Source organism: Amblyomma mixtum, chromosome 2 (assembly GCF_055824585.1).
Source record: "Amblyomma mixtum isolate Tamu chromosome 2, ASM5582458v1, whole genome shotgun sequence".
Taxonomy (NCBI): domain Eukaryota; kingdom Metazoa; phylum Arthropoda; class Arachnida; order Ixodida; family Ixodidae; genus Amblyomma; species Amblyomma mixtum.
Genome location: NC_143013.1, coordinates 121,394,090 through 121,408,717, shown reverse-complemented (window position 1 = coordinate 121,408,717; position 14,628 = coordinate 121,394,090). Strand labels below are relative to the sequence as shown.

General features: G+C 51.0%; 1 protein-coding gene across 4 annotated transcripts in view; it reads left to right on the top strand.

Moving 5' to 3' along the window:
• Positions 1 to 14,628, top strand: part of Lmpt (four and a half LIM domains protein limpet) — a 277,389-nt gene that overhangs the window by 242,726 nt on the left and 20,035 nt on the right. Inside the window, exon 1 of one of the 4 annotated variants that reach the window (XM_089572505.1) lies at positions 8,073 to 8,452. The exons of the other annotated variants lie outside the window; for them this stretch is intronic. Within the exon in view, the coding sequence (XP_089428631.1) occupies positions 8,336 to 8,452 (117 nt within the window). The 5' untranslated portion in view covers positions 8,073 to 8,335. Of the gene's footprint in view, positions 1 to 8,072; positions 8,453 to 14,628 lie in introns of those variants that run through there. 4 annotated transcript variants of the gene reach the window in all.

The window sequence follows — 14,628 nt, the reverse complement described above, 5'->3', positions numbered from 1 at the left end:
TGTTTGGTCACGTTGGAGGCGGGTTGCCAGCTTGTTCCCAAACAGCGCTGCGGTGTATTGTCGATGTGATTGGATGCGCAGTAACGATGGGTTCCTTCAGGTGTAGTGTGTAACCGATTCCGGAACAGAGCTTTTGTTGTGAAAAGCAGAATGTATAAAGAGCGTCATCGAACGACTCCGCTTTGAGCGTCCGGAGTTTTGTAGGCTTGGTGGAGACACAGGTGTACAGCGGGGGTGAGAGCGATTCGAGTTGTTGTTTATGTTTCCGACAGTTGTAGAATGTGAGGCGCAAATACGTTAAGGACGTTTGGACACGCAGAACAGCAACAACAAGAAAAGGTGAAATAGGCTGGCACCATTCTTAAGGTCAAGATGCCGTCCACTGAGCGAGGACTGCATTTCTCCCAAAGCGCAGACTTTGTAGGTGGCCACTCGAGGTTTTATCGAGGTTTTTCAGCATCAGGTGTTGGTGGATACCAGGAAACCAGTGATTCGTCTCGATTGTAAGCTGGTTAACGAATTTTTAATAATTTTTTAGCTAGTTGAGTTAGGCGCCTAGTTCTAATTAGAGACTTTTAGCTGGTCGTTAGTGGTAGCCGTAGCGGTTTTCAGAAATTCGAAAACGGGGTTATCCTCGGCGCTGTGGCTTGATAAAATCTGGGTATACATCGCGGCAAAGTACTAACGTGCGTTTTCGAAAGCATATGGGCAAAGCAACCCCTCCAGTGCACGGGACTAGTCGAAAAAGCCAAATTATGTCGAGGCACAGCGCCAAGGGTAATCGAGTTTTTTTAATTCTAAAAACTGATTCGGCTATTACTAACGGCTATCTACGAATCTCTGATCGAAACTAGGCTTCTAACTCTGATACTTAAAAACTTCATTATAAAAACTTAGTTAACCAGCATGATACTTAAGACAAATCACCGGTTTTCTGGTGTCCGCCAACACTGATAATACTACGCCGCAAAAGGCATATTTTTGTCCCAAAAAGCCTATTTTTGAAAATTTTTTAGTGTTCGCTGAAACGCCCGGTATAATGACGACCTCTACGCTCCAGGAATTGTGAGATTTGCGCTTAATGAAGCTTTAATTTCACGATAATTTTGAAGACTGTAAATAGCGCGGGAGTTTGAAGCAAAAGTCGATTTTTGTATAGCCTGTGGACGTCTTTAGCCCAGCGGCAGCTCAGCGGTCTTGGCGTTCGGCTGCAGAGGTCAGTAAGGTCGCGGGATCGAATCCCGGCAGCACCGGCCTCATCTTGACGGAGACGAAGTGCGCTAGACCCCCGCGTACTGTGTCAGTATGCGCTGAAGAGGCCCAAGTGATCGAAATTAGCCTAATGCGTAGCTCATGTATCACTATAGAGATTTTATTCTTTCACTCACTTCTTCATCCCTTCGCTGTCGCCGCTGAACATATAGGACCAGAAAAGAGGTAAGCACTAGCTGCGTCTCTGGCAATGACACCGGCAATCAGCAGTGTTTCACGGGCAGGCTGGCCTTGCCGACTCAGCGTGCGTAGACCTCGCGCCGTGCGCACAGGTCAGTGTTCTGACCGAGTTTGTGTCGTCACACCACGCGCCCCAGAGGTCAGCTCCTGGGGGCTCACGTCCGCTGAACACGTCGGTCATAAACGTGCCGCTTGGAAATGACCGCGAAAACAGAAAAACCAGGCGAGCAAAATATACAACCGGGGGAAACCCTGCGTCACGAACCGAAAAAGAATTGACGTGCGAAAAAGACGACGAAGTTAAGCCCGTGGACTCTGGAGAGACGCAGTGGAGAGGAGGACGATGGCTCGAGTGCCCTTGGCCATCCCTTAAAAGGCGGATGAAAGCCTAGAAGATCTGTGTTTTCTGTCTTCTCTTCCCGTGGCTCCCCCTCCCTTCCGTTCTCTCTCTCTCTCTCCACCACCGCTCACTCGCTTCAGCCTCGCTTCCCCTCGGTCCAGTCGCCCCACCTCTTTCCCCCATCTGCTGCCTCCCTCACCGTTGCTCTGCTCGCGGTTCCATCTCCTGGCTCACTCAAGGACCACGCGCGGGCGTTGTGCGCACGGCACTTAGTCGGGGCTATTTCGGCGCTCGGCGCCCTCGCGACCCGGAGCCGAACCCCAGCGAGTGCCAGGGTTTTTGCGAGGGAAACAGAATGAACTTAGAGGAACCGCGCGCAAGTAAAGAACAAAAGGAAGAGACCGGAGGAATAACGAAAGTTCGAAGCCGGGGCAGCTTGTGACAAGCAGAGCGTACGTGCACTTGGCTCGGGATGCGGTTCAGTGCGCGCCCTCTCCCTCCGTTTTCTACATTCTTGTCTCCGACACTAAGGGACGTGTTCTACTTTCAGGTTGCGTAGTTGTTGATGAAGAAATTGCCTCGCGAGCGATTTTGTCGGTTATGCTGCTTGTTATGAAATAAACAATGCGCTTCTGTCGTGGCGACATTTCACGACATCCCAACGCCCCGCCGGTGTCTACCTATTTCTTCCTAAGGCCATTTGGCAAAAAAAAAAAAAAAATTAACAGGCTAGGGCACAAGCCTGCTCTCAGCCGACCTCGAAATTACCCCTCCTGGATGTTGAGTCGCTTCTCACTACGTTGAACCTCTTCTACTGTGTGCCGAAAAGGCACTTCAGACTTTTCAGATCGTAAATAAAGATAGTGGGCAATCAATGTCTATCCAAACCAACAAAAAAGCAGTGAAGGCAGTTTGGTCGTGCATTGGTCGCTATGTGTCAGTTCACAATCGGGCACCTGTAATCCCCTGGCCAGTCTCCCAAAGAAATGACGAGGATTTAATCTTACAAACAATTTATTCAGAACTATAATTAATCTATTTCTTTGCATGAATGTAGGTCCCGTAGCCGAGGACTAAGTTGGGATCTCCCACTGAACTTTCTCGACCTCCCATTAAATTTCAAGAGCCATTCTTAGAATAGTCCGAACAGTACACATTTTAATCCTTCTGGGCTCTACCGATCGCGTTCCGATTGCTCTCGTCCCAATTGTCCATTCAAGTATGCCAGCTTGGAATATTATCTGATGCCAACTGCCCGCTCAGTCCTAATCGCTCTTGCTTGTCCTCAAATGCCTGGCTGACGTCAGCTGAACTAGACGAGCAGCTACCCTTGAGGCTTCAAGCCAGGGACTCGTCTGTGTTCTCGAATGAAATGAATGCTTTTATCCGAACGTTGGCATCGATAGCCGTAGCTGTTTATGCACCCTGAAACACAGCACAACAGCAGCGCTAACTATATAAGGGCAGCGGGGCCAGTTTCACAGCATTCGCCATCGCATTCACTGCGACCTCACAGGGTGACGGCTTGCGTGGAGCGTGGCACATGAGCGTGCCGTCGCCGAGTCGTTCGCTGCCCTGACGGAGAAGGTGCTTTCGCCGAAGCACTGTACAGAAGAACTTCGCCAACGTCGCCGCGAACTCGAGCGCAATCGGCGACTACGGAGATTCGGAGTTCCGCGCCGGCGGAGCGGCACGAATACGTCAGCGGCGCGAGGATCCTGACGTGTGAAATGGCGATGCCAAGAAGACGGCACAACGGCGCCAGCATTACGAAGTGAGTGAGGGGCCCACGAAGCGGAAGTCGCCAGACGTAGTAGACAGGCGAGTCACGGTGGTGCCACTTGGGAGTTTGAGCGTCAATTCAAGGCCAAGCCGTGTTCGGTCTGCAGCTGACTCTCAAATATTCTGTGACTCACGGGTAGTTGTGTGCACTTAACCAACTCCTTAATCAGTAACATCTTAGTCAGGCTGGATTAAGCGGGAAGAGAGCGCTTAACTCTCATAGCGCTTTTGATCGTCGCCTGGTGATCATTTAAAGTCCTCGTCAGATTCTAGGTGAAGAGAAATATTCCTTCAGCTGGAAATTGAGGTAAAGTAGAAGAAAATAAAGGCGATAACCTGGAACGTTTTGTTAGGTTTGTGTACGTAGCCGCAATAATGTAACAGCGTTTGTTTTTTATATGTACATATTGATGGTTTGTAGCCAATGCTAAGAGTTCTAGCATGGCGCATGGCAGAAAAAACAGCATTCAAGCGGCCCTATCCGCCCTGATAGTTAACCGCTCCGCCATTTTCCCGTCGCGTACCCGGGGCCATTGCGTTTTGTTGCGGCGGAATGCGAACGGCAGTCCCAGCTGTGGGACATGTAGCCTTTCATGTTCTCATCTTCTACCCTCTCTGTTAAAGGGAGAGTACTGAGAAGGAAATCTTTATTGACGTCGTTGTGGAGGGTTTGACAGCTGCATTGTTATCGTCTGGAAGGCCGTGGTTTGTTTTTACTTCAGTGGTTGCTTGCCGACATTTGTTTTAGCGAAATATTTTCAGGCTTTTTTTTGGTTTTCTTGATTTGTGTTCTACCAGACATTGAAAATGGGAACAGCTTTGTTTTGTGAAGGAGGTCGGTGAATAAATCACGTGTCTTGAAAAAAAAAAACTTTTTAGCGAGCCCTTTGTGAACCATGACAGTTTCGCCCGTTGCACCCTTTCCAGAATAGAAAATACGAAGTGCGAAGAAGTGTTGTTGCGACTGCAAGTTGCTCATTCGGTGGCGTCTTTGTTCACCTCTTCTCTCGTGAATGCTTTTCTCCATGCGTACCTATATGCGCATAGTAGGCTGAATATGAGCATCTTGGAGGAATGCGGATTTGAAGCAAGATCTCACAGAAAAATAGGAATGAGCATGAGTGGTGTAAGAGGTGCTTCCTGAGGCTTTGCAAAATTATTTGTTTTTGTTTTCTTTTCATCTTCTGGATGTAGAGGCGCGAGACATTGTTACTTCTGGAATAAATTGCGCCACGACGGCAATTTTCAGCACACGTGCGCGTGTTTGTCGGCGACCTTGTCGGAGGTTGCTGATGCGCGAGGGTGGATGAAAAACCAGGCGTTATCAAGTGTTCCGCAGTGTTTTCATGGTGACGGGAGCCCTGCTTGTTCAAGTGCACGCGGGTACATCTCACTGGGAGCAAAACTTGTCGCTCCCAGGCGCCGTTGATCTCAGTGAGCCTATGCTGTGTGATGTGATTTGAAGACAATCGCTTTAGGCTTAACAGTGTCGAATTAACGCGCTGTAATGCTGTTAAATTTCGCTCAAGGCTCAACGAAATGCATGACGTTAGCTTGCCTTTCGATTGGTCTATCCTACACCGTTGGTGTTATAGGAGAGCAAATGAGCATTGCACCAGGATAAATTATCTTGCTGTTCATCGGAAAAAAACTTGAAATAGCGTCACACTGCACCTAGTTGTACGGGAACGTGCTGATCGCCCTAATTCGGTAGTTTTACTTCGAGACACGATGAAGAGGAATCGCGCTGACAATCAGTAACTTTTGCTAACAAATTAACGAGGTCGTTTCCTGGACGTACTCGCTCTACCGTATATATTGTGCATCCTTGGTCGTTTTTGGAAAAAAAGTTCTAGCTGCACAGCGTCTCATGTGCAGGCTTGCTCCTTAGAACTTATAGCGTTTATCCTGGGCTACAAATCATATTCAGAGCTGCACGCTAACCTGTCACATATCAATGGTGCCAGGCATCATGACAAATGAAGAAATATGTAATCTAGCGTGCTTGCAGAAGGGCACAAAAATTAATAGCAGGGATTGACAACCATTTTAAGTTGGCGGGGAGTAAATTCTCACAAAAATAAAGCAAGAAAAAACAAGGTAATCAGAGTGCGACCGGAGTTTAGGAGCAATTCAGAAAAAAAAAACTAAGTAAGTTTTGGTCAAATGTTTAGGGTTTTCTGCGACCAACTCATTGCTTGCGGACTGCGGATTGCTTGCGATGCTATTTATTACCGCTCGGAGTGGTTCAGAAGGGGTATAGAAAAGAGTATGATGGTTGGTGTGGCCTGTTCGCTCCATCTAATAGGTGGATCTAGTACATGTAACAAGGCTTGATGTCCTGTTGGTCGGTTCACCGTGTGGAAGGCATAACATCACAGGGACGCGATAGCAGCAGTCTCCCTCTCCCCTTTTTTGCTATTGTCCCATCCAAGTGCTGTTTCACATTTGTTTTAATATTAGGCGGTCAGAAAATAGGCGTCGTGGTTGGTTGCCCGGCAAGACACGTTTATTTCGTATGTGGCACTGTTTGAGTTCCTCTCTTTCTTTTATGAATTCTTCGTGCTTTCACACTGTTGCTTTTCTTTCTCTGCGTCATTGCTATTTCACGGCCGTAATCATGTTATATGCGAAATTAGCCGTCGTGACCTACAACTTATCTGTTCACTGCGCCGCAACGCTTTCTCTTGTAGGGACTACTTCAGTGTCACATGCGCTGAAACTTAAAGGCTTGGGCCAGTGAGGAAGTGCTGCAAATTCTGCACAACTCAATTCGCACAAACCGAAAGAATCGAAAGAAATCTTAGTCTCAAGGGAGCACTTTCAAACAGCTGGAGTCGCGATGGAGTACGAAGTCGCGATAGTGATGGCACTTCAGTGCACAACCTTAGCTGTAAAATTTCCTGTGCCACAGGAACATCATCGTAACTTGGACGGCGTCGTGTTGTTTCCTCTTGCGGCATTTTCGTTAGCCAATCAAGCAATCAAGTGCTGATCTATTGCCTGTGGCACACAGGTGACTCTACGAGGACATCGCCACACAAACACGAGCGCACAATGTGTAGTGTCGAAGAACAGAAAATAAGAAGTCAATGAAAAGCGGAGACGAAGGGAAGTTTCCGCAAAATGTGTTCAAGATTTCGTTGCGGGGCAGGCGGCATAGGAATGCTGGAGGTGAAGTTGTGCCGACTGACAGCGGGAACGGTAACTAAAGAAAATGACGTGAACGCTGCATCTTATTGCCGACGAATTGTCCGCAGCACATTCTGAGAGTGACGTGAACGAAGATTTCGAACACTTCTCTAAACGCATTTAACCAGCTGTTCATTGAGATAGCTTATGTGGCCAGTTAACAGAAAGATCACAGACGCAGAAGCACCCGAGGACGTTCGCTGACTTGAACCTGAGGTTCGATCGGGGAAAATTGTGAATTGCGTAAAATAAAACATAAAAGGGTGCGCGCATACGTAATGACGTTGAAAAAGGTAAACGAATGAAACAATAGCAAGTCTGAGCAAACAATGAGCGGGGTTCCTGCTGGTACTAAATGGGCAGCAGTTACACCTCTTTGACATTGAGGGAACTGGATTGACAAGTCTCGCGTACGCCTCACGTTTCGTTCATTGTGCATAACCTCGACCAGTGTTGCCTCCTCCATTTCTTGAGAGAGGTCGACCTACTGGATGAATGACGTCCCGTTCCTGACTTGCATCACTCGAAGCCTCACGCCATCGGAATCTATCATGCCGCTTGCCCAAAATACGCACAGGTGGGGCCGTCCATTAGCGGTTGGGAGTGACCACCCTGCAGTAATTAACTCAAGGCTCATCCCGGAATCTCGTAATCCGTCGATCAAGTGCAGCGCGTCTTTTTTTTTTCTGCTATTAACTTACGTAGTACGCTTCGACGGTGACGCCGCTCACTGACAGCGTGCCTGTCGTCGGTGGCCGACGTGTTGGCCGACCCCAGTGGCCAGTGGGCCGCGCAGCATTGGCTGACGCGCGTCGGCTTTTCCTGTCGCTGCCCCACTTTCACCCCGGTTGGTGGCCGGCCCGAAAACGACCCGTCTGGCGGTTCGTCGGCACGCGAACACGCTCACAGCACAAACAAGCGCGCAGTGACCGACGCCTCGGGTCGACGCGCGCGCTCGTTCGCCGGCCGCTCGCATCACTCGTCATCTGCAGGCGGCCGCCAAATCCTTCCCAGCCAGGGCTAGACCGAGGCTCAGCCGTTTATTATTATTATTTGTGTTTCCTGTCTCTCTCTCTCTCTCTTTTCCTTTGCTTCTTTGGGGCTTCGTTCGGGGCTCGCTCTGCCCTCGCCCACACCGGAGGGACGTGGCCTCTCGGATGGTCTCTCTCCCCCACTCCGGCGCATCATCGTAAACCGAACCCCGACCCTCGCGCCTCCTGCAACGGAGATGAGATTGCCCCGGCGGGCCGCAGCCCGGTTTCCCTCGCCCTCCACTTTGCACTTGCCTCGCCGAGGTCCGTGTGCAAAAGCGCGAAGATTCCGGGCCGGGCCCCGGGCGTCCCCGAGCTCACAGGGCTGCCTGCCGCCCCATAAACCGCCACAAGCCGCAGGCGCACCACTCGCTGGTCGCGCATCTCTCATTCGTGCATCTCTTTTCGCGGTATCCCCCCCACCCCTTCGCTGCTTCGAACGAACGCTTCGCCGAACCCCGTTGCTGCTGACACAGCTTATCGCCGCTACCCGCTTTAATCGATTTGTGCGCGGATTTTTGCGCGAACACCGTCCAAGATGTCTGAGGAAGTGGAGACCGTGAAGCGGACCATCAAGAAGACCAAGAAGAAGACCAGGATCATGGTGGACGTAGACACCGACGAGAACCAGTACAACCAAGCGCCCAACGATGAGGTAAATGGCGGATGTATACTATCGTGCCGTTGCGTACTGTCAGTAGACCCGTAAATCACCGGCGCGAATCGAGTTGATACCATATCGTCTTATGCATGGTGCGGCGTGGATGGGGATCCTGTCTTTCTCGCTTGACCCTCTTACTTCGTTGCGCCTGAGTGTAGTTAGCGCGTCACAGTAGAGTGGTTTGTGCGGTCGCTGACGTTGTTGGATACGTGCAGAAAACACGGGCGGAGATTTCGCTGTGAACTCTTCCGTGCACCCGTAATGTAATCTGATCGGAACCGGTCGATTTCTTTTTGTCTGTTTTGTGGAATGTAGTACATGACGTCAGTTGCGGCTGAGTCGATCGCTGCTTGCACCTTTGCAACGCTCCAATAGGAAAAAGGGAAATGTTCTTTGCGTGATTGCGGCTTACGACGTCGTCTGGACAAATGACCGGGCTTAATCTTAATGCGACTCCCTCTTACACTAGAGTGCAGTTATATTTGAAATTTATGAATTTGAAGCCTGTGTCCCCTTATCGAGCTCTGACTGCTAACAGTTTGCATTTCCTATGCAACATTTTTTTTTCTCTTTTCGTTTTGGTGAGAGCGCGCATTTTCCAAAGACAGTACGCCAAAGGTTTCTGCGACCTTGCTTATTGCATCGGCTGTACTGAGCCGGCACCCATTGATCAGAGTGAGTGCAGCTATGACCTTCATGTCTCTCCGTAGCTTAACTGACCATCCTTGCTTGAAATTTGCTTTGACTTTTGAAAGAAATAAGCTATACGCCATTCTCAATTCGAGTCCGGTAGATATTATCATATGTGCGCAGGGGACGTTCCATAAAAGGGGTGAAACCGAGACTACTATACTCTTGAATTAATGACGGCCTCACAGCAAGCTTCTCAGCATAATGCACCACATGGTTGGTTTCTCTACGTTCGCTGCTGCAGCTCTAAGAGCGCTTAACGCGCTCTAATCTATCTAACATCTCATCGTGTCGCCTACTGTTGATAACTGGGTAATTTATTTTCATGCGAAGTGTGCGCGTACGTTATAGGAATCTTTCGTCCAATCGTCGTGCCTTTTGCTGTCTTTAGTATAGGCATTCTCGTTCAGTTCGTGAAAAGAGACTCGATCGTGTCAGTGGAATAGAGCGTCCATGGATCTCTGTCACTTTTAACGAGCCTTACAACGTAGTGTACGTCTTTCCCTAGCTCAATTGCAGGACAACTGTTTTGAAGAAAGGAAAAAGGTGCTACTTTTAAGTGTTTAGATTACGGCAAAGGGTATACGTCGAGTGCTGACACTCACTCCGGTTTAAAGGGCCTGAAAACGCCGAAAGCGAGGGAAGGACAAAAATATTACGTCATAAAGGCGGAGCTAGCGCACAAATAGGCGGCTAAGCCAAACACTGCGTACACGCCAGTTTCCCTGTTTTCGTGGCTGTAGTGCTACAAATACATTACCAGTGTTCCCCTCGACGCAAACAGCAGCTTGAGTTACATAACCCGCGCCAGCGGAGACGCACCCAAATGGCGTTCCGGACGTCTATTCCGGGCAGGGAGTGCTGGCTTCCCATCTTCTTCCTTCGAAACTTGAAGCGCTGCCAGGTCTGGGTTCGCTCCGGTGGCGTCACCACCCAGTCTTTTCCGTCTGTCGGGCCGCCGCCGCGAAGTACTGGGGCCGCGGGCAAATATATACAGGTCGCAGCGCGCAGTTTGCAAAACAAAAGCGTGCTGCGGCGCCTGCGTAAGTAAGCAACAGCAAGTGTGCCAGCATCTTGACTCAGAGAGCGAACTGAAGTAAAGAGATTTAAAAAAAAATATTTCTCGTGATTCCCCGGAAGTATCAATCCAAAGAAAAACTGCACCGATGCGTCCTGTAAAAGAAGATATAGCAGTTTTTTTTTGTGTGTGTGAAGCAAACTGAGTTGGTGTGCGACTTTAGAATAAATGCGACGCTGCCCTTACGCCGGCATAATGGCGCCGTAATTCCGGAACGACATTATCCTTTAGCTTGCCGAAGGTGAATTCTGAAATGAATATTATGCTGTGTCAAATGGGGCTCGCCAAGACGCGCCAACAGGTTCTTCTGTCTGAAAAGAAATTGAAGTAAAGTTCGTCTTCAGACGGAAGTAGATTTGAGTAAAAAAAAAAAAAAAACAAGGCGCAAGGGGGTTGTGAGGGGGGGGGGGGGGGTTGGTTGTGGTGCGCAGGGCAATACAAATATTTAGGGTTACCATCCAGTGATACTGTTGGCTTTGCTTGCGGAAGATGTCGTCGTGTACATACAACGATGTCCGAACGAATCGTATTTTTAAGGGTTATTGTTTCCCCGCTTTCTTATCCTTCTTTCCCGTTGGTCAGCCTAGGCCGTGATACCACAGTCGGTCAAGGGCATCGCTTGCTGGCTGTCAGCCGTGACGTCACAGGTAGCAGCTGCCAACCATAAAGGGTCAGAGGAAGGAGTGAGAAATAATTCGGGAAGTGAATCGTTATGAAACTGTCGTGTCCGGTCGCTGTGTTGAATGCAGCGGAAGACGCACACGGTACTTTAAGACTTCGTTTATTTAAAGCCGATGAGGGTGCGACCAGCGTCGACCGAGGCAGGAGCCGAACTGGCCGCCCGAAGAAAGGAGGGAGTGGAGAAGCGTCCACGGGAGGGAGTGGCTTCCCAGAACAGGAGGAGGGTGCGGGGGCGCACCGTGGGGGGGCATCCGGCGACAGCGTGCGACGAGGGGCAAGCGGTCGTTAGGAGGAGGATGCGAGTGGTCGTTAGGAGGAGGATTGAGTGGTCGTTAGGAGGAGGATTGAGTGGTCGTTAGGAGGAGGATGCGAACTGTCGTTAGGAGGAGGACGCGGGGGCGCACACACACAAAAGCAATAAGGGGACACAACACTTCCTTCCCCCTTAGAAAGTTGCCTGGTATCGTGCAGGGGGTCGGCGCTCACGCGTGGAGGCGCGCTGGCTTTGTGCGCTCGGGGGAGAAACACTTGTAGGCTGGCTGTTGTTCGCTGTGTCTCCTGGGTCTGTCCTGGGCGAAGTCTCTTATTCCGGGAAGAGGTGCCAGGCTATGTGGGAAAATGGTGCACGTGTTCTCTCCGCTGGCGGACAGCTCTCAGACGGCGTCGTAAATCTACGCAGCTGGTTGAGATGTCGGCGTGCTACTGTGCCATGTATGTTGACGAGCCAAGAGCGCAGGCCTATGCGTCTGACAATTGTAGCTTCCTCCCAGCGTGGCTTTTTCAGAAACTGTCGGGCGAGGACGCGCTGCCCCTCATTAAGCGTGCCGCAGCGCGGAATTGCTTTTTCTTCCCGGAACGTCTCTGCCTTTGGCTCGGGGAGGATGGCTGTGAGCTGGGTTCGCATTTCACGCTCGAACATCATTTTCGAGGGGGTCTCGCCTGTTGTGCTCTGAACCGTCGTGTGCTGCTTGAAGAGAAAGCGCGCAAGGCGGCGCTGCAGCGAGCCTGTCTGATCTCTTTCAAGGGCGCGTTTTAGCTCGGCTACGTAGCGCTCGGCTTGTCCGTTTGTCGCTGGGTGGTAGGGGGCCGATGTAACTGATGAGATCCCGTTGTCGCGATAAAACTTGAGGATCTCCGCAGACACAAACGGTGTTCCGTTGTCCGACACTACCTTGCGCGGCAGGCCGAACGTTGCAAATAGTGATCGGAGGTTGTCAATGACTGCTGCCGAAGTCGTCTGTCCCATTTGCCTTATCTCAAGCCACTTTGTGTAGGCATCTACGACCACAAGGAAAGTGCAGCCCTCAATTGGTCCTGCAAAATCAATGTGCAGTGTGTGCCATGGTGTGTCTGGCTTTTCCCATTCTGGGACAGGAGCTTTCGGCGGGGCGCTCCGGCTGCTCTGGCAAGGCTTGCATTCTCGCACCACTGTTTCGATGTCGTTGGCAATGCCAGGCCACCACATGTAGCTTCTGGCACACTTTTTCATTGCAACGATGCCCCGATGTCTGGCGTGGATGAGAGACATAGCTTGTGCGCGTAGTTCTCTCGGCATCACAACTCGGGACCCAAATATGATGCAGCCGCGATGGGTGCTCAACTCTGTAGCTCGCCTGCGGTAAGCGTCGAAGTTGTCCCCTTTGAGTTTATGCACGTTGCCTTGTTGAACAGCTGTGTAAACTAGCCGGAGAGCTGCGCACTTCTGCGTAGATGCTGCAACTGTGCCTGCTGTAAGCGGAGGTTCTGGCAGTGCTTCGAACATCAGAACGTCTCCTGGTGGAAATGGTTCGTCAACAGTTGCGTCTAGTGGCAGACGGCTTAGCACATCGGCGTTTTGATGTTTGCCGCATATCATCACGCCTAGTGGAGAAAACCAATTTCTCCCTAGAAGGCTTGATCCTGTGCCCTTCACAACAAGCAGAGGTAGCGTATGGGTCTGGCCGTTGTAGTTAACCTGCACGTTGGCAGAGCCCAATAGTGGCAGATTCTGTCCTGACCACGTTCGCAGGTGCGTGTCGTCTTGTTGCAGGGCGGGTGCGTCAGATGGCCATGAAGTTCGGAACGTGTCCTCACTGATCAGAGTACAGGCTGCGCCGGAGTCCACCTCGAACTTAATCAGCTGGTGATGTACGCTTACTTCTGTAAAAATCTTCGGTCGCGTGCCGAGATTCATGGTGTTCAGGTCGTACAACACAGATGGTGTTGCTGATGTTGTTCCATGGAGATCAGATAGCGGCGTATTCTCTGAGGCGTTGACGCTGTGATTAGGCTGGGAAGGTGACTTTATCTTGGCAAGTCTCCGTTTCGTAATGCATGCTCTTTCGATATGCCCTCGCTTGTGGCAAAAATTACACGTGGCTGACTGGAATCGACATCCCTGGGGGTTGTGTTGGTCGTCACACCGCCAGCAGCGTTGTGCCTTTTTGACCGATTTTACAACAACAGAAGGCTTGCGCACCTGGTTGCTTGTCTGGTGTACCGGCTCGGTGTTCCGGCGAATCCCTCTCTGCTGGTGACCGGCGCTCTCCGCTCGAACGGCGATGTCGTAAGCTTTGCTGAATGTGAGGTCCTTCTCAGCGAACAGGCGCTGCTGCAGTGACTCGTCACTCAGTCCGCACACAAATCTGTCGCGTAACATCACGTCCAAGGGAAGCATGGTGGTGTTAGCAGAAGAAGCTGCGTCTCCCTCCTGCCCGGTAGCTGTTGTCGACAGCGTTCCAAAATTGCAGTCGGCAGCGAGCTTCTTGAGCGCGGCTACGTAGGCGCTCACAGTTTCTCCTTCCAGTTGATCTCGTCGTTGGAAGCGAGCCCGGCTGTAGACCTCGGATGGCCTTGGGTCGTAGTGCTTTTGCAGCGCTTTTACGATGTCGTCGTAAGACACTGCCGCTGGTGTGCTTGGCTGAATAAGGGCGCAGACAGTATCGTAGGTCTGCTCCCCGCACAGCGTCAGCAGGTTGGCCCTCTTCAAGGCTGGGTCTGTGATGTTGTTAGCTTCAAAGTAGAACTGAAGGCGTCCAACCCACGATGACCACGATGAGCCGTTGAACTCTGGTATCTGATTGGGAAACCCTCGCGTAGCCATGGCTTGTCAATAGCGTTGCGTAGAGCGGGTCGAATCCACTTTCTCGTCGCCACTGTCGTGTCCGGTCGCTGTGTTGAATGCAGCGGAAGACGCACACGGTACTTTAAGACTTCGTTTATTTAAAGCCGATGAGGGTGCGACCAGCGTCGACCGAGGCAGGAGCCGAACTGGCCGCCCGAAGAAAGGAGGGAGTGGAGAAGCGTCCACGGGAGGGAGTGGCTTCCCAGAACAGGAGGAGGGTGCGGGGGCGCACCGTGGGGGGGGCATCCGGCGACAGCGTGCGACGAGGGGCAAGCGGTCGTTAGGAGGAGGATGCGAGTGGTCGTTAGGAGGAGGATTGAGTGGTCGTTAGGAGGAGGATTGAGTGGTCGTTAGGAGGAGGATGCGAACTGTCGTTAGGAGGAGGACGCGGGGGCGCACACACACAAAAGCAATAAGGGGACACAACAGAAACATAGGGCCTGGGCTCGTATTTTCCAACGTTCTGTTTCGTGTTCCGTTCTTTTTGCTCCTTTGTTATTGGCGTCACGCTTCACTGCCTACGTCACCGAAGCGAAATTAGAGCCAAAGCGACGACCAAAAACCGAGGAACAAAAGTAAGAAACAAAACGTTTGAAAATACTGATTCTGGACGTGGCT